Source organism: Phyllopteryx taeniolatus, chromosome 16 (genome assembly GCF_024500385.1).
Source record: "Phyllopteryx taeniolatus isolate TA_2022b chromosome 16, UOR_Ptae_1.2, whole genome shotgun sequence".
Lineage (NCBI taxonomy): Eukaryota > Metazoa > Chordata > Actinopteri > Syngnathiformes > Syngnathidae > Phyllopteryx > Phyllopteryx taeniolatus.
This window is the reverse complement of record NC_084517.1, coordinates 22,822,913-22,841,662: the sequence shown is the minus strand read 5'-3', so window position 1 is coordinate 22,841,662 and position 18,750 is coordinate 22,822,913. Positions and strand designations below refer to the sequence as shown.

Sequence of the window (18,750 nt, the reverse complement as noted above, 5' to 3'; positions counted from 1 at the left end):
GAGGAGACGAGCTAAAATGCTTCATTTCAACGCACATGTACACGTAACCCAAAAACCATGACACCACTCTTCTCACATTCGTAGATTTATTCATTGGCCTGCCGTTAAATAGTTAAATAATAAAGTAATCAAGATGGCGTCCGGCAGGAAGTGCGAGGAAAAAACAGGAAGTGGGAACACGTTGAGCAGCGAGAGCCACAATTAACAATGGCGTCTCTCATCCAAATGACGAATAGCACATCTCGCCTACGTTGTGGATTTGACGTCTTTCAAATGGACCCTTTTTTCCCACAATGTTGGAAGTTCGGCAAAGGTGAGCGCGACAATGGCCGACACAACAAAAAGAAAAAAAGGTTTGCCGCGCGTGGTGTGCGCGGGCTTGGAAGCAAAGCTGCGGCCCAAAAACTCCACTCGACTTTGGAATGAACAAATCATAATTGCAGCGGCGGCAAAAGTACATCGAGCCGACATCAACTCGCTCCCTTCAGTCGACGTGAAACAAAAGTTCGCTGCAGAAGTTTGTCGGCGGCTTGTTGCGTTCGATCAAGGATTACGGACGGCTAAGTGATTTTCCTCAAGGTTGGCCGGAGGTCAGCCGCGTGGAAATTTGGATGCAATTTGCGTGACGTTGCCATTTAGTTTGGACTTGAGCAGCTTCCAATTGTCAGCGCATTCTCTTCCGCGACTTTCAAAATAAAAGCCCCCGACGTACGTCTCAATGGATTCAAAGCGTTCTTTCAGTATTCATCGGCATCTTTGCATATCATCCCACGATGAGCGTCGCGGCATTCGACTTCAGCTTCGGCTTTCCGCAAATGGCAGCGTTGCGCATGAATCATTGAAGGAACCTCGGACGAGACTAAAGAAAATACTCGCTGACAACGGGATTCCGTTTCGATGATGACGTTGGATCGGCAGCAATGAGCGGATGGATGTGCTTTCTGTGCTTCCCAAAATCAACTTTGGGACGCAAATATTCAAGAAGAGGAGCCGATTTGTTTTTCATTTCCTCTTCGAACACTCAGGAAAAAGGCAAGCGAGTTGGAATGCTTTGTTTATTCAACGTTGTACAACTGACGTTTGCCAACATGTGCGGACAATGCAATAATCAGAAGAAAAAAGAAATCCCACACACACATTCTTCATGCAGTTGATTGAGGCCACAGGTCGGTGTGAATTCGGACTAACAAGGCGAAGAAGACTTTTGCAGCTTTGTGCATTTTTGTTGCCAGCTTGGTTTCTTTCCGTGCTTGCTCTCGACACACAATGACATCTTTTTTGCACACATTTCAACGAAAAACACAACGAAGGGTAATGCGCTCACAGCTCTTGGTGAGTTTTAAAATGACAAATGTCGGGTTCAATACCTAAAAAGATAAATCGAATAAAACAACTGCAAATGTTTTTTTTTTCTTCTCCCAAAAAAAAAGGCAATTTGTCATTGGCGGCAAATATTTTCCGCCGTCTTATTCTGCTAATGAGCAAAAATCAAGAGCAGAAAGAGGCAGAAATATTTTTGGGGGTTTGGAAAAAAAACTTTTCACTGAAGCATTTCCGAACAAATTTGTGTTCAATTCTTCATTTGTATTATTATTTTTTTTTTTACAACATTCTGCGCTGTCCAGTACGATACTGCGTCATGAACATTTTACTGTACGCCACACTGTCAAGAAAAAAAGACGTATTGCCAAAGTGAAGGAGTCATTTCACGAGAAGAAATTCACAATTTTACAGTATGAGAATAAAGTCCTAATATTATACAAAAATATGGATTTCAGTCTGTGTAACAAATTGCCGTTCGTTCATTGAAATGATCCCTTTTTATTGCATGCAACTGTACAATTTCTTCCTGGAAAAAGTAGACATTTATGCCGCCGTGCCTTGAGATAAGAGTGACCTGACTTCAAAGTTTTTCGAGATACGAGCCCTCATTTGGCTGCTTTTTTTTGGGGACCTGCGGACACAAACTTGAGATGCGAGCGCTGTGAGGTGGCAGTGAACGCATCTCAACTCGTTTGACAACAAGCAGCACTTCGGCAGATGAGAATAATCTCCCAAAAAATGCGTGTTGTGTGTTTCAAACAATCACGTAGCGTCACCTCTGAATAAAGTCCATTTAGCCTCATACTAACAAACAATACAAAATGTCATAGACGGGCTAACAAATAGGTTGTCGTGGTTGTCGCGGCGTTACAACGCTTTAAGCAACAAATATTTGAACACAAATGGTGGCGGAACATGTAGACAGATAATATGACGATACAAACAGGCATATATTCTTTATCCTCTGTGATAACTAACTAATATCACTGCAGCAACTGTGTTTTATACTGCCCCCGGTGTCCAAGGCGAGCATACCAGAATGAGCTGCACAATGCGCATTGAATTGAAGCTAAAAATGCGGCAAAAACAGTTTCATCCTTTACTATCGAAATACTTATGTCATCGCTGTATGCTTGAATAAAGTGCAATATTATATGGCGTTATTTTGCTTCTATATAAAAAAAAAAATGTTCCTTGTTTTTCTGGGGGGAGGCTGAAACTGATGATTATCTCAAGGCACGGCTGTAATTGTGACATGACTTCCTTTCTCGTAGCACGACGACTTCATCCTGGTAACAGGACTGCTTTTAAAAAAAAAAAAAAATAAAAAATGGATTTTTTTTTAATATGATTGAATTCTCCTAACATTCCTCCCTTTTTGGACTTGATTGACTTAACAGTACAACATGAATTCTCTTAAATTTTGATGACGTTTTTTGGAACTTTATTTCTCAGCCTTTTCATTTTCTTTTCGGTGTGTATGAAGTTCCCCCACGCAAGCTCCAACGGAAAGGAACATTTAACACGGCTATCGGAAAAAATCAATTCCTTGATGCCTTTATTGATTTTCTTGCTTTTTCTTTGTGTTGCACTTCAACCTGGAAGGAATTGTGCAAGCCGGGTTTTAGCTAAGCCAAAAATGAAGCTGCAAAACGTACAGTCAACCTCCGCAATCGGCTAAGAGTGAAAAATCGCAAGTGCCTATAGCTGCCACAAGATGGCGCAACAGCTATTTTTTTCACTTTTTTTATTTTTTCATTTTTTAGTAGACACGGCCTTGGCCCGAGCATAAAAAAAGAGAACTGCGAATATGCGGGGGTTCAGTCTTAAATTTCTGCAGAATTTTTTTTTTTTTAGCATGACAGCGTTATGCTCGGCGGACATTCATAATGTCATGTCAAACGCGGATTGGATCCATTTGGGTTCAAAGAAAACAGCGATTTGAGTCGGGCGGCGATGGCAGGAATGAAACCGATAAATCGAGGTTGCGCTGATTTCATGACGGAGGAATTACGGATTGGCCCTCGGGGCCGGGATGCGGCCGCCGGTTTGAGCCGGTTCTGGGCAGCGCTACGCTATTCGCGATTAACCTGAGCGCGAGCGTCCATATGAAGCCGTTTGGAATATGGCAGCTGCTCAAGGGGCAGAGAGGTATTAAGCGCAGATTTACAAGAATGAAAATGTCCTCCCTCGCTGCTAATCTCGTATTTTAACACGCAAGACATTCGCTTACGTAATGTCCGCACGCTCACTTGCTTTGAGCACACGCGCGCGCGCGCGCACGCTGCAGACTAAATAAAAGAAGGCATGCACAAACTTGCAGCGCTCGCTGGGGCTCATGCATTAAATATGGCCGATCAGCCGCGGCGTGACGCTTCACAATAAAGAAGAATCCTGAACGCCTCCTCACCGCTGGTTTGCTCTTCAAAGCGTCCGACTGAGGAATAATGTTCCGCGACGCACGAAAGCCGGCTGGAGGGCATCGTCGCTGTTAGGGATGCACGACGAGTCGAATGGAAGAAGACCAAAACACACACACACACACACACTCTCAGGGCCTGATTTACTAAGATCCCAAATTGCGTGTTCACAACAACAGATTAAGATACTAAGTCGCGATCATTTGCGGGCGCTAGATTGCGTGTTCAGATTGCCTTGGCGGCGCAATCGACGATTCCAAACGATTCGATTGCGTCGAAGGATTCAAAATCTACTCAGTCTGCTCTCGGGTCCAGTGCAACTCGCATCGTGGCGGAATCGCTCCGAAGGAAACCAGGCCGCTGGGCTGCTCTCCATCGCTGAACACGTTTCACCTTTTAATTATATGGATCATTTTTTTATTACGCTGAAAATTCAAGGTGAAGCATTCTTAACAAAGAAGAACAGTCCAGTTGCCTGGACTCAACCTTTGCGGGTTACCGTGACGACCTGAGCGACTACACAGACCTATCGGCCCGATAATTTTACGGACGTCGGCGACCGCATAAAAAACACGTTTTGTTGAATTTCAGTCGTTCCGGGTGCAAGGCAATTAAACGTCCCAGGTGTGTCAGAAAAGGTTCTTGGACCGGTGTCGCAAAAGGTACCGTATTTGAAGCCAGACTACAAACTACGAGTCTCCCCCTTCAGTGTGTGCCAGACGGTCAACCGAAGAGGCGAGAGTTGCGGTAGGAAAACCCGTTGCCGCTTCACCGCGACAACGCGCCTCCTCGCAACGCCCTGAGCATCCCACAGTCCCTGGTCAAGAAGAACATCTCCGTGCTGGAGCGACTTTACGAAGCACCCGTGCTATATTTTTTTTTGCCGGGGGGTCATCGAGGAGACTCGTTTTGAAGACGTGAACGGCATCAACATGGCTGTGACGACGGAGCTGCGGATGTTCCCGGAAGAATTCTACCAGGCGGGCCAGAGAAGGCTGGGAAAATGTGTTCCACTCAAGGTGGATTACTTCCGAGGAGAATTTGAAATATAAGTCCTGGAACCTTTCTGACGCACCTTGCATCTGGACATCCTGCGTAAAAAGAAAACTTGGGGCAGCAGTCGACCAAAAAAAAGGCTCTGGGAGAGGCCGCCGCCAATGGTCACGGTGCACTGAAATGAGTCCTGAGTTTTGTCACAGGTAATATGGCATGACTCCTTCTTGTGACCGGCTCCAATTTTTGTTTCTGGCATTTCCAAAATGTCGACACGAGCGGAAAAGTTCTCCCTGCCACCTCTCAGTTTGCCTTTCAGACGCATCGTGTAAAGAATCAGCCGTCACAATTCATCTCCGCTTTGATGCATGTGCCAATTTGCATGAAGTCCTCCTCCCAGAACACACAAAATCAACCGCGTGGCAATTTCCCCATTTGGCAGACGCAATCGTTGATAAGCCTTTTTTTATTCTGTTCGGGTTTGCGGCGCTTTTGCTCGCTCAAACCTTGAGTAAATCAGGCCCAGAATGTCAACAGGATCGAATCTTCCCCACGCGGTCGTGACATCTACGGACGGACACGCGCTTTGAAAGGTGAATCTTTGAGAGACCGCACAACATGGAGATGCGTGTCCTCTTTGCTTTTGGGCGATGAACGAGAATACTTGGATTTTTGGATTCAGCCGACTCCTCGCATTAGGAATCGAACGCGCGGTCCTCGCATATCTCCAGAGGAGCTTTGGTGGCGCCGCCAAACACCTCCACGTTGGCGTCTATCCAAGGGACCACGTTGCCGGGCATGTACGCCGAGCAGTTGGCCAGGCCCACGATGTCCCCGGGCCGCAGTACTCGGTCCCACATGTTGAACTGGCTCAGCTCGCCCACGAAGGCCTGGGTGGCGTCGAAACGACCTCCGACGATGTCCTTCGCAGACGGAGAAGCGCAAGTTTAGATGGGATGACGCAAGCGAAGGAAAACATCAGCAGGCTTCTTTCATTCATGTGAATAAATTCTCTTGGATTTTTCATCCAACTGTCAGGACAACATTAGATTATTTACATTGCCGTGGGTTTGTTTGAGTCGGACTACACTTTAAGATAGAGTGGTACCCAGTAGGGCTCCACCATTTTGGGGAAAAAGTTGATTGCAATTTTGTTTACCCTGGTAAATGGTGATGTATATTTATTTATGAAAAATATGTATTACTGTAATTTACTGTAGTGAGCAGGGTCACAGTCCTGCCAGACTTCAAGTTCAAACCGGTTTTTTTTCATGCCCAGTTATAGTATGTACTGTATAGCCATTCGCACATTCCTAACACTGCTCATTAGTTTTCCATCAATCTGTTATTTTACACGTATGGTTTCACATACTACACATTCTATATTTCGGTGACAAGACAGAGGTTTAATTCCGAAGAAGTGCACAACTAGTCAAAGGTTTGGAGACATTTCTCTGTTCAAAAGCATAAAAATCTGTTTCAAAAATTTTGACTGGTAGTGTATATTTAATATTAATGTAAGCCACTGTAGTAATATACACAGTTGGAACATTAACACTGTGCTTAAATTATGGAAAATAAAAAAAAATGTATTGCACATAAGTTAAATAAAACTTGTACCTAAATGCAATTGTGTAACACTATAAAGTTAAATACAACTGAACTGTACTTAGGCAAGGATTGTTATCTACCTACACACTTTGATAATCGCTGCTTTGGGAGACATTTATAACCTTGCATCCTGAGGAATGTAGCAATTTTTTGTTTTGATTAAATTAGATCATAGAACACTCTCGGACTGTTCTTGTTTTTATATATTTTTATTTTTTAACTAGAATTCTTTTTCAGCATTGAACTCCCTGCACAATCTGCGCAGCCATCTCCCTCCGAGCGTGCTCTCGAGCCATACATAATCCAATACGTCTCACTGAAGATTATTAAAGCAAATTAGTCTTTGAGTTTACCCGCTTATGAAATGACATTCAAACTTCATCTTTGCGGCAGATGAATGAGGTCATACTTAAACGTGTGAGAGGAGTGACTTCCGCCCTTTTCCCGCTGCGCTGAATCCAGAAGGAAAATGCCCGCCGGGATCTTACCGACACACGCGCGCACGCACGCTCGCTGTGTGCAGTGTGAACACGTCTCACGCGCTCACCTGCTCCTGGCCCAGAACGATCACCCCGCCAGGTTTAATCGGGTGCCAGGGGGCCAGGTTGTCCCCGGTGCCGAGTCGCTCGCCGTCCTGGTAAGCCTCCCAGAAGCCGTCTCTGGTGGTCCAGGTGATGCAGATGTGGTGCCAGCGCCCGTCGCTCACCGAAAGCGGAAGCTGCGCCACCTGGACGCCGGTTGAGAAGAGTGCCGAGATGAGAGACGTTGGCTTAGTTGCGGCGCGCCAGTAACAAGGACGCCGATTAAAAGGACTGGGGGCGTGTCTTCAGAAGCGACAGCGACCCAATTCTCCAGATGAGCCAGTGAGGTATAAAATATACATTACCCAGGTGACACGGGCAGGAAAGGCACCAAGGAGCTTTCAAAGCAGTCAAAAGGGTGCTCGCGCTTCGCTCGCGCACGAGAGCCGAACGGCGCGCTGACGCCCGCTGAAGCTACGCGACTCGAGAGCGGATTGAGCGCTTTGTTAGCATTTCCCAAGAATTACGTCACAACCTACAATCCGTCCGTCTTCGATACCGCGTGGCCTCATTTGGGTCACGGGTGGCGGGGTACAGTCGGCAACCAGTGGAGTGTATCATACGCACTGGAGTATTATTCGTACGCCCCAAAATCAGGAAAACGATTCTACCCATGTATAATGCGCACCATTGATTTGCCGCTATCCATAGGCTCAAAACATGAAGTATTATCCGTGTTTTATGAGGGTTTTCAAAGCAATATTCTGCTTTGTGTGCACGCGTTGACGTAGTAATTTGTTTCGTTTTTGTGTGTGTTGTTGTATGCTCATGCAAGAGTGAGTGAAGCCATCCCGGATTAAAGTCCTGGCGGTGCCACGCGCTGGCAAAATGAGGCCCCCAACCAAACAAAGGCTCAGCTACTTACTGGGACAAGGAGTTTGCGCACCCACGCAGCTTTGCATACTGTCCAGGTGTCTTTCCACTGTCTGTGAAATGATGCAGCTGATTGTACAGCAAAATAAGCAACCAAAACGCGGTGGATCCTGTTAACACGCGACCTTGGTAGTCGTATTCATCTCAGCCTCTTTGTTTGGTTCTTTCTTTTCTATCTGCTCTGTTATGACTTCCTTTTCTTCGTCTTTTCTCAAGGCTTTGACGCTCTCCGAGCCTCCAAAGCTCTGCAGCCCCCTGGTCTGCTTTTCATTTTTTGGGGCTGATATTTGCCAGCCTTCCTTGCGCCATCTTCCTCTCATCTGTCTGACTTGAGCGCATGTTTAATGCATGACGGTCGGAACGCAGTCGAGAGACCTGACGGCGCCTCCGCAGCCCCGAAGTAAGCGAGACATCCTTCTCTCGTTCCGGTATGGGGAAACTTCTGCTAAAAAAAACCCCAAATCAAACACGCAAATGAGCGCCGTTACAGAGGCACTGTCGACTGGTTTAATATGCTGTGTACTGTGGTTAATATTTATGTGTATCAGTAACGTTGTTGTTGGTGTTCATTGGCACTATTTTGCTGAGTTTTAATTCTGTTTTGAAATCTGCTCTGAAAATGTTCTCAAACTTGCTTTCTATCTGTTTAAAAAACAAAAGAAATCAATTTAGCTTTGCTGAGGCACTATATAACACGTTCAGAAATACCTTGGTTCTAATTTTTACACTTGCATTTATATTCCGATATATAGCGTTACCGGGATTGAACTGATACCATGATATGAATTTTAGGCCGTATCGATATTTGACTTCTAAAGCCGTCAATGGCAGTGAATTACTTACACCAGTACAGTAGTGTGACCGTGACCGTGACCGTGCGCTATTCGCGGGGGATCTGGACTGAGCCCTGCCGCAAATCCACGATTACGTGAGACCCCAAAAGGGTTTCTAATTGCCTGTAGATGCCACAAGATGGTGGCAAAGGACTACCTTCGTCTAAAGGAAACTCCTCAAGTCACTTCAAACGTGTTCCTTGGCACAGAGATGAGCACAAAAACCAGAGACTTGGTGAGGTTTTCACTTATTAATGGAGGATACGCACCCCCTCCCCCTAAATCCTCAAATGAGCCAATTTGCGCAAATGTTGGCGTTCACTCCATCCATCTTGGAGCTAACCAATGACGAGTTTGACTGAGCCTTTCAAATTTCAGTTAAGCCAATTCAATGTAATATGTGTGTGCTAACGCAACATTTGTGCAATACTGTTCACTGTGATGCCTAAATATGCTACAATTACTATTGTATGCCTTTTTCCAAAATATCTTTTTACAAAAAGTTTTTGTATTTATTTATAGTAGCGTTTTAGGTATTTTCTTTAGGTATTGTGGTAGATCGTGGCGTATCGGCATACTGTTGTGATAATATTGTCATCACGACCCAAATTAGCGGGCCAATTATGGTAGGAGTGTCGCTGCTCTGTTCGCTTTGCGGGAAGGGAATGAAAATAAGGAAGAGGCCCTTCAATAGGCGCAGCAATCCTCTAATGAATTCCCCATGCGGAATGTGGGTCGCTCGTATGAAATGTTTATAAGATGCTAATTAAATAATCACTGCCCAAGGTCAGAGAATCTCCTTTATCGCTGTTACGTGGCAAGCCACGACGCATTTAATGACGAAGCGACGAGGCCTGCCCACCTTGTCGTTAACCAGCAGCTCGATGGGGTTGTTCCCCCACTCGATCAGCACGATCTCGTTGGCCTGTCCCGGCACGCCGTACGAGAAGGGGGTTCCGATCCCGGGACTGGCGCTGGACTTGAGCCACATGCAGACGGTGAAGGCGTACATCTCGGGGAGGCTCTTCTTGATGCGTCCGTACAGGTAGTTGGTGCGCAGAGACAGCGACACCTTGAACTCCTCCGGCGACTTGAAGGCGTTGTTGTCTGCGAACACATCAGGTCAACTTCATTTGACCTTCTCTCAACATTTCAGTGCGCACGTGCGACTCGTCAGAGCTTCGGTACTTTTCGATCCGAATATCGATAGTGTCCGTACCGAGTCGCTATCGGTATCTGATCAATATTAGCCCGACGGGATCGATACTGTAGTTTCGCTGTTGCAGTTTTGTCAAATGTCGCCGGACTCGCCGCTTCCGTCCCGGCACGGAACAGGCGCACTTTGCTCCTCCTCCGCCTCTTGTGTGTCCCGGTCGTGCAGTCACGTGACTCAGCGGCGCGAAGCAAACGAGCGAGCGAGCCGCCGGCTCCGGTCCGCCCGCGACGCCGGCACACGCGCCTCGCGTGAATCCGCACAGACGTGGAGCTGGAGACGGGCCGAGAAGAGGAGGGGCGCCGTGTGGCCGAAAATGTCACAACGGCGAGCTGTGCCATTTGGAAAAAGGCCGCGCGGTGCTGAAAAGCACGTTAAAAGTCATGCAGAAGACAAACATTTGGATGATCTACTATTTTCTATTTACCAATAAACTTTGTCCAAAATTCTGTCCTGGGTTTGAACTATTTCACAATAAAAAAAGGAAACTGTTTTTATGAGTATGGGTATGCCCTGCGATCGGCTGGCGACCGGTTCGGGCGTACCCCGCCTCTGGGCCGAAGACTGCCGGGGTGGGCGCCGGCCCGCCCGCGACCCGCGTGACGAGAAGCGGTACGGAAAATGGCTGAACGAATGAGTATCGGCGATTTCAAATATGCAGTTTCGCACAGCGCGACCTTTTAGCCAACATTTCCTGATTGAACGCCGTTTGGCATTTAAACAGTCGTCTTCATCGTGCTCTCGACCTTTTGACCTCGTGAGACCAAGCCGACGAGGCCTCAAACAGGAAGTGGCGATGTAAATCTGTCGGGTTCGTCCGATGTTTCCGCTCTGGTCGACGCAATCGACGGGACCGACGTTGTGCCGGACCGCTCGCTCTGCGTGCCAACTTGGCTTTTCCCAAGGTGGAGCTGCAATTTGAAACGCCAGTTTGCTAGTTTACGCTCGTGCTGACCCGAAGTCATCGCAGCGTGCACGGACGGACGCGGAGTTCATTATTTCCATCAAGAGGGAAAACACGGACAAAAGTATTTGGACACAGCTATTCGTGAATTTGTTCATCGGTAACGAATCGCCTTAGACGCTTTTGTTCCCTCCTGATTCTTCATTCTTTGCCTTTTGAAGATATTTGAGTGGATTTTATGCTTTTTTTTCTTTTTCTTCTTAAAACAACATCAACATCATCTTTTCTGCGACAAATGCTTTGCTGTCACAAATGGCGAGCGCTTTTGGTGTGTCGTGCAGCTGTGTGCTCCCTGTGTTTTTCTTGTCAAGTACAAAAACACGCAACAAAACAAAACAAAACAAAACTCCTGCTGGATTTCAAACCCCGAAACAGAGTCTGTGCTGCGGCAAAGCGTATTCTGAAATATTGAGTTATCGACAGGAAAATGTAAAAGCCACGGAATGAGAAAGGGAGAAAGCGATGGTAAAGTTGCTAAATGTTTGACTGAGCATCACGAGGGCAGACCGGGAGGCTCGTAAGCGAGAAAGGAGAATATGAGCCGGCAAATCTGCCAAAATGAGGTGGAACGTATGAGGGAGCTACAGCAAAATCGTTTGAAAAGATGACGCCGTCTTTACGATGCAAAGCACAACGCTTGCACGGCAACAATCGTTTGTTCTCCGGTGTCGAGAGACAAATTGGACTTGACGTGAATCTGGTTTGAGGCGTTTATGCGTTTATGCATTCGCCTCCTTGAATGGGGCGGAATTGCTTTCACCCAATCAGTGAATGAAGCCTACGAGCGTCCGCTGAGGCGGAGCGATGCCGTTCTGAGGTCATTTCGACGAAAGAAGAAAGATTTGTGGATGTCTGTCAAATCACGGAGTCATCAGACGTGGAGTTGACCGATGCTACGCGCGAGGCCAGAATGAAGAAAGTACGAGGAATTCTGCCTAATTCTCACTTTTGAGGGGCGAAAAAGCAAACTTCTGCCAAGGTGAAAGCACTTTGTGTTGCCGTTCACATTTAGAGTCGCGCACCGTCAGTGTAGTACCGCGATATTGCTGGGCGGCGCTGAGGTCGCCTGCAAGCGATGCTGCGGAAGAAGAAGAGGTAGAGAAGGTCCCCATCAAAGCTGTTGTAGTCATGTTTGTTTTTGCCACAGAGCATATACCTGCCAGTGGTGTTGTACGTGTTAAAGTCGCAGCCGTTCGAAGGGTTCCAAGTCATGGAACAAATATGCTCCTTTGCACCTTTTTCCGTCTCTGGCGTTTCGGCGCATACGGCGCGACGAGCGATGTGACGATCTCACGCGGCTTACTTTTCTCCAGCTCCGTGATCCTCTCCAGGAGAGAATTGAGGGCGTTCTCGGTGCGTCGGCGATGGGCCGCCGTGTCGTTGTACAGCTGGCTCTTCTCCTCCTCCAGCTCGGCCACCTTTCGCAGGAGCTGCGTCTCCAGGAGCCCCAGACGCCGCCCCAGGAGCTCCCGCAGCGGCGGAACGCCTCCGGCCGACGCGTTTGTGCTGGGGACGTGCAAAGTCTGCTGCTGGGGAAAAAAAAAACAAATATTGACATATTGACAGACGGGCGTGTGCGACCGCGCTTGCTCGCTGGCACACCAAACACCCACAGCCGGAACGACTATTGAAAGGAGGGGGAAGAGAAAAAGCAACACAAAATAGCTGCGTCTGTGTGTGTGCGCGCGCGCGCGTGCGACGTGACGTGTGACCCAGACTTCACAGCGAGCGTAATCGCAGGCGGATCTTCGGGAAATAGGACAAAAAGCGCCCATGTCCGAGCTTACCGGTGGCGCGCTCGCTGACACAAATGCTTTTTGCTTTTTTTCCTGTCGACGGGCGTCGATCTGCTCGGTTCCCATTCGACGAGTTCCACTCATCTTTCCCGACACAATCGGATCTCGTCCCATTTGTGCTTATAAGATGCCCATAACGTCAACTATTGTAAATTGCACACGGCTTCAATGAGTGAGAGAGGTCCTGCTCTGGGGGGCAGGGATCCTCGTCCTCGTCCTCATCCTCATCTCCTCCTCATCCTCATCTCCTCCTCATCCTCATCTCCTCCTCATCCTCATCTCCTCCTCATCCTCATCCTCATCTCCTCCTCCTCCTCGTCCTCATCCTCATCTTCTCCTCCTCCTCATCTCCTCCTCATCCTCATCTCCTCATTCTCCTCCTCCTCATCTCCTCCTCATCCTCATCATCTCCTCCTCATCCTCATCTCCTCCTCCTCCTCCTCATCTCCTCCTCCTCATCCTCATCTCCTCCTCATCCTCATCTCCTCCTCCTCCTCATCCTCATCCTCATCCTCATCTCCTCCTCGTCCTCATCCTCATCTCCTCCTCGTCCTCATCTTCTCCTCCTCCTCATCTCCTCCTCATCCTCATCTCCTCCTCGTCCTCGTCCTCATCCTCATCTCCTCCTCCTCCTCGTCCTCATCCTCATCTTCTCCTCCTCCTCATCTCCTCCTCATCTCCTCCTCCTCCTCATCTCCTCCTCCTCATCCTCATCTCCTCCTCCTCATCTCCTTCTCATCCTCATCTCCTCATCCTCATCTCCTCCTCATCTCCTCCTCATCCTCATCATCTCCTCCTCATCCTCATCTCCTCCTCATCCTCATCTCCTCCTCTCCTCCTCATCTCCTCCTCATCCTCATCTCCTCCTCCTCCTCATCTCCTCATCCTCATCTCCTCCTCCTCATCCTCATCTCCTCATCCTCATCTCCTCCTCCTCATCTCCTCCTCATCCTCATCTCCTCCTCCTCATCTCCTCCTCATCCTCATCTCCTCCTCTCCTCATCTCCTCATCCTCATCTCCTCTCATCCATCATCTCCTCCTTATCCTCACCTCATCTCATTCTCCTCCTCCTCATCTCCTCCTCATCCTCTCTCCTCCTCCTCATTCCTCCTCATCTATCCTCTCCTCATCCTCATCTCCTTCTCATCCTCATACCCTCCTCCTCCTCTCATCTCCTCCTCATCCTCATCATCCTCCTCCTCATCCTCAATCTCCTCCTCTGCTCTATCCTCCCAGCCTCATCTCCTCAATCCTCCTCCTCATCCTCATCTCCTCTCATCCTCCTCCCCCCCATCCTCATCTCATCCTCCTCCTCCTCATCTCCTCCTCCTCATCTCCTCCTCATCCTCATCTCCTCCTCATCCTCATCTCCTCCTCCTCCTCCTCCTCATCCTCATCTCCTCCTCATCCTCATCTCCTCCTCATCCTCATCCTCATCTCCTCCTCCTCCTCGTCCTCATCCTCATCTCCTCCTCATCCTCATCATCTCCTCCTCATCCTCATCTCCTCCTCATCCTCATCTCCTCCTCGTCCTCCTCTCCTCCCCATCCTCATCTCCTCCTCATCCTCATCTCCTCCTCCTCCTCTCCTCCTCATCCTCATCTCCTCCTCATCCTCATCTCCTCCTCATCCTCATCTCCATCTCCTCCTCATCCTCATCTCCTCCTCATCCTCATCATCTCCTCCTCATCCTCATCTCCTCCTCATCCTCATCCTCATCTCCTCCTCGTCCTCCTCCTCTCCTCCTCATCCTCATCTCCTCCTCATCCTCATCTCCTCCTCCTCCTCTCCTCCTCATCCTCATCTCCTCCTCCTCCTCCTCCTCCTCCTCATCTCCTCCTCCTCCTCATCCTCATCTCCTCATCCTCATCCTCATCTCCTCCTCCTCATCCTCATCTCCTCCTCCTCATCTCCTCATCCTCATCTCCTCATCCTCATCTCCTCATCCTCATCCTCATCTCCTCATCCTCATCTCCTCATCCTCATCTCCTCATCCTCATCTCCTCATCCTCCTCCTCCTCCTCATCCTCATCTCCTCATCCTCATCTCCTCCTCATCCTCATCTCCTCCTCCTCCTCTCCTCCTCATCCTCATCTCCTCCTCCTCCTCATCTCCTCCTCCTCATCATCCTCATCTCCTCATCCTCATCCTCATCTCCTCCTCCTCATCTCCTCATCCTCATCTCCTCCTCATCCTCATCTCCTCCTCCTCATCTCCTCATCCTCATCTCCTCATCCTCATCTCCTCCTCCTCCTCCGCACAATTCTTCCTTCTGTCGCGCACGCGACTGAATGCGGCGCAAGCTGTCAAGCTGGGAAACGCGCTGGACGGCTTCCGGTTTGTTCAATGAATTGAATCAATTTCCATCGCGTGGCCAAAATCTCATCGTAAAACCTTTTATTAACTGCATCGAAGATATATTTTTGTAACATTTGAATGTTCTTAATAGTCACACAAGCGCAAAAAGAAGTCAACCACAATGACTTCGTTATTGTACTTCAGTCGACTTTTCAGCTATTTGTACTTGGAGGTAACGGAGAATTCGAGGCTCACTGATCTGAAATCTCATGAGATCTGCTGACGTTTCGTGAGATTTTTTCAAATCTCACGGGATTAGGCGGAGTCCGGCGTGATTTTCTTTCACGAATTTGCCGTGGACGCATTTGCTTTTCTACCGGGCCTGAAGGAGCGCCGATTATCCTCCCCGCTTGATTTCCAGCCGGCATTAAGTCCAGCAGATGAAAATCAATGGCCGCGTAAGTGGAACGGAATATGCGACGTATCGTCTCGTGTTGAGTGTTCGTGTGGGCGTTAAAGCGGAGAAAAAGCAGATTGATGTTTTAGCGTTGCAGCATATACTGCAGAGGCGCCAATTTCATCAGCAGATGGTGAAAAATCAACTCTCAATATCAGAAATAGATTTCCACCTTGCGCAGCGCTTGACTGTTCTGTGAGCGGTCAGCGGCGGGGTGTGGTCTCCAACAGGCACGAACAGACAACAAAAAAGGCGACAACGGGATCTCAAAAGCTGTTGCGTGACGTTGCTCGGCTCGACGCCATTGTCGACGCACATCCAACGTACAAGAATGTCAAGAGGTGAACAACTCGCGCTTCGTGATAATCCAACGGGGATCGCGCCGCTTCTTACGCTGCGGCTGCCTCGGCCGCCAGGGGGCAGTATATTACATGCAGACGTACTACATAGGTTAGTGCAGTAATATCGGCCGTTCGCGCAGAGGATAAAGAATATACAATATTCCTGCGAGTTTTGTTTTACGCTCTGTCTGCATGAGCGACTACTGCTCGTGATTAAATCTTGTTGAGAGATTTTACCGAGATATCGATGCTCGTTTTGTTAGCCTGTCTATGGCGTTTCCAATTTTGCTAGCGGACTTCCATCAGGCAAAATTATGCGGTTGGGTTAAATAAATACATATTTGGGACAGCTAACGGCAACGATATTTTGGCATTAAAAGTGTGGGGAAAATTTTTTTTAAAAAAAATGGAATCTTGTATTAGATTAAGAATATTTCGTTTTTTTAGGAACAATTGTGACCATTTGATGGATAATAACTGCCAATAATGTCAACACTCGTCCGTCAGTCAGATGGATTGCTTGTCCAAAAGATATTTAGTGGTCCATGTCTTGACTGTTATTGCTCAAATGAGAGGAAAATGATTTTTGCACATTGCTGATTTTTGTAAGCCTTCCTGCTTTCAATTTTGCCCTTTTGCAAATCAAGCCGCGCGCTCTTGCATCGGCTTGAGATTAAAATCCAAACACGTGTCAAATGTGTCAGGCTGAAAAGAGGGTCACCAAAACAACGGCGCCAGAGTACGTCGTCGTCGTCGTCGTCGTCGTCGTCGCACCGCTGCAACGAGCAGGTTGGCCAAAATCCAGAATCGATATTATCTGCACAAACGGACGCCCCCGAATCGAATTTAGCCGAAGGACCCCACGAGGCGTGAATTGCGGACTTTTCGGGCAGCGGACGTCCGCCGGCCTTTTCCCTTCCGTCGGGCCGCGTGTTCCTCCGAGCCGCAGCTGTGACCTCGTTAGCAGCGCGCGCGGGAACGAGCCGACCGCGAGGCGTCTTTTGCGACGCGACCCGGCGGGGCGCTCGTCGGCGGAATGGCGCTCGCGGCGCCCCGACATCTCGTTTGGCTCGTCGAGTACGTTTTTCAACTGGCGGGCGCGGAGGAGCGTCTCGCCCAGCTCGTCTGGGAATTTTGGCTTTGTAAGCAACCGTAATGACGAACAGATGCCTGCAGGTGGCGACGTTGAGAGCAGCACAGCTTTTGAGCGGAAGATCCAGATTAGGCGCCGAATCTCGACTTGTCACGTTGATCTCGAAAGTCGGAGAACTTTAGGTGTCTCACGCCTAATTTATGCGTCACACGAGGCAGTAGAAAGTGTGCTGCGATCGTGAGGAAAAAAATGCGGCAGTTCGTGGAGTGAACGAGGAGGAACGGCCGGCGTGTAAGGGAAAAAGCCGCTGACGTTGAAGTGGAGCCACGCGCTGAGTCTGCGTCACTTCAAGTGCGTTTCGTAGCGTCGCATCTGTCACTAAATGATTCTTTTGCCATCAAAAGCCGTTTGCCCGCCTTGTTTCGATTGATTTTTAGTTCGAGGTGTCACAAAGTTCGATGTTACCTTTCACAAAAAAGCTCATTTTCTCTGCTTTTGGGTGAAACCAACCGTCGCTTTCCTTCCGAAAAAGGAAGGAAAGGAAAGTTGACATTATTGGCAGTTATTGTTTTTTTCCGGCGAAAGAAGAGAGTCCGTCTGCTCTTTGTTGGGCTGGCGCGGCGCTGGTTGTGTCGTGACCGGACGCAAGATGGCGTGACCGCTCTTGGAATGCTGTAAAATGGCCGCCGGCCGGATTTTCATCACTCTGAAGCTTTTGGACATTTCATGCGTGCGAAGTTTGTCTGCCGTGTTATTAGTTCAGTGGTAGTTTTGTTACATGTTGTTATTATTATTATTTGCGTGTTTAGCACACCCGCCTCACAGTTGTGCGGTCGGCGGTTTGAATCCGGGCCTTCCCGCGCAAAGTTTTCAACAAGACCACCGGACGTGCTTTGTCTGCACGATTGGCCGGCGACCGGTCCGGGGTATCTTACTCAAAGTCAGCTCGAGCGCAGTTCAGAGTAGAAAACGGGGGGGTGCGCACCATGCCCCTCGACTGCGAGGGTCTAGAAACGCCCCTGGCTGTAAGCCGTCTCCAAGCAACAGGCAGACGCAGAAAGCTTCTTACCTCCAGGCTGTCCAAGCGCCCCTTCAGGCTTTGCATGGTCTTGCCCAGCTGGTTTATGGTGTCGCTGGGGTCCCGGGGCAGGTCGCCCATGGTGTTCTTGCCCAAGTCCTTCCTCCTGGAGCCCGGAGCCCGAGACTTGGCCGGCGGCGCCGTGTCGTCCGCCGCCTCGCAGCGCGCCAGCTCGGAGTTGAGCTCCCTGATGGTGCGCTGCTGGCCGCCGATGGTCTCCTTCTGCTGCAGGACGGTCTCCCGCAGCCGCGCGACGGCGCTCCGCAGCTCGTCCTCGGCGGGGCCCGTCGGAGCGGCGCCGCAGCCGGCCTCCGCGCCCGGCGGCATGGCGTTGCACACGAAGCGGCTCCCCGCCGCGTCCTGGCTCAGAACGCAGCCGAGCAGCTGGAAGAGCGCCAGCAGCTCGCGCAGCATTCTCCCGATTTCGGAGAATTCAAAAACCAGCAAAACTTCGAGCCGACGCGCACTCGCGCCCGCAACGGTTTTTTGCTGAGCTCCGAAGGGAAGAAGCGCAAGAATCACAAATCGTACATCCACGCGCTCGTCTCCAAAACTGGAAACGCGAAAGGCTGCCAAAAGCAAAAGCAGATCCTGCGCGGAATGTTGCCGACAACTTGCCAGCGCGTCTGCGCGCTCCGACGCCACCCAGTCAGTGAACACGCTGCGCGTGCACGCGGGTGTCGAGGACGAGGACGAGGAGGAGGAGGAAGAGGTGCAAGTGCGCGCTCCATCCTCCATCCGTCCATTTGAATAACCCCCCAAAAATGTATTTTCAAAACGACCGACAGTGATCGGGTACTCGCGAAGGCTGCCGATACCGGCCACCCGTAATCCAAGCACAACAATCTTACGCGCACCGAGTCCTCCTGGCCGCG

At 49.2% G+C, this 18,750-nt stretch overlaps 1 protein-coding gene across 2 annotated transcripts; it reads right to left on the bottom strand.

Moving 5' to 3' along the window:
- Nucleotides 1–296: 296 nt before the first annotated feature.
- nptx2a (neuronal pentraxin 2a) lies at nucleotides 297–18,510 on the bottom strand. Of its 2 annotated transcripts, none has more exons than XM_061749912.1 (5): nucleotides 17,867–18,510; nucleotides 12,115–12,340; nucleotides 9,497–9,741; nucleotides 6,895–7,074; nucleotides 297–5,659 (listed from the first exon to the last, which is right to left on the bottom strand). In XM_061749912.1, the coding sequence occupies exons 1-5, from the start codon at nucleotides 18,287–18,289 to the stop codon at nucleotides 5,432–5,434; spliced, it is 1,302 nt and encodes a 433-aa protein (XP_061605896.1). In that variant the 5' UTR covers nucleotides 18,290–18,510; the 3' UTR covers nucleotides 297–5,431. The 2 variants fall into 2 exon arrangements, with proteins under 2 accessions (XP_061605896.1, XP_061605897.1); XM_061749913.1 differs by having other exon boundaries at nucleotides 12,115–12,337.
- Nucleotides 18,511–18,750: the final 240 nt, after the last annotated feature.

What these genes read in the sequence shown, in the direction of transcription:
- nptx2a (XM_061749912.1), bottom strand. Translation starts at nt 18,289, where the DNA reads ATGCTGCGCGAGCTGCTGGCGCTCTTCCAGCTGCTCGGCTGCGTTCTG. An exon ending in GGCGCTTGGACAGCCTGGAG is followed by an intron (nt 12,341 to 17,866) that starts GTAAGAAGCTTT and finishes TTTTTTCCCCAG; the next exon opens with CAGCAGACTTTGCACGTCCC. An exon ending in AGCTGCTGGTTAACGACAAG is followed by an intron (nt 7,075 to 9,496) that starts GTGGGCAGGCCT and finishes ACCGGCGTCCAG; the next exon opens with GTGGCGCAGCTTCCGCTTTC.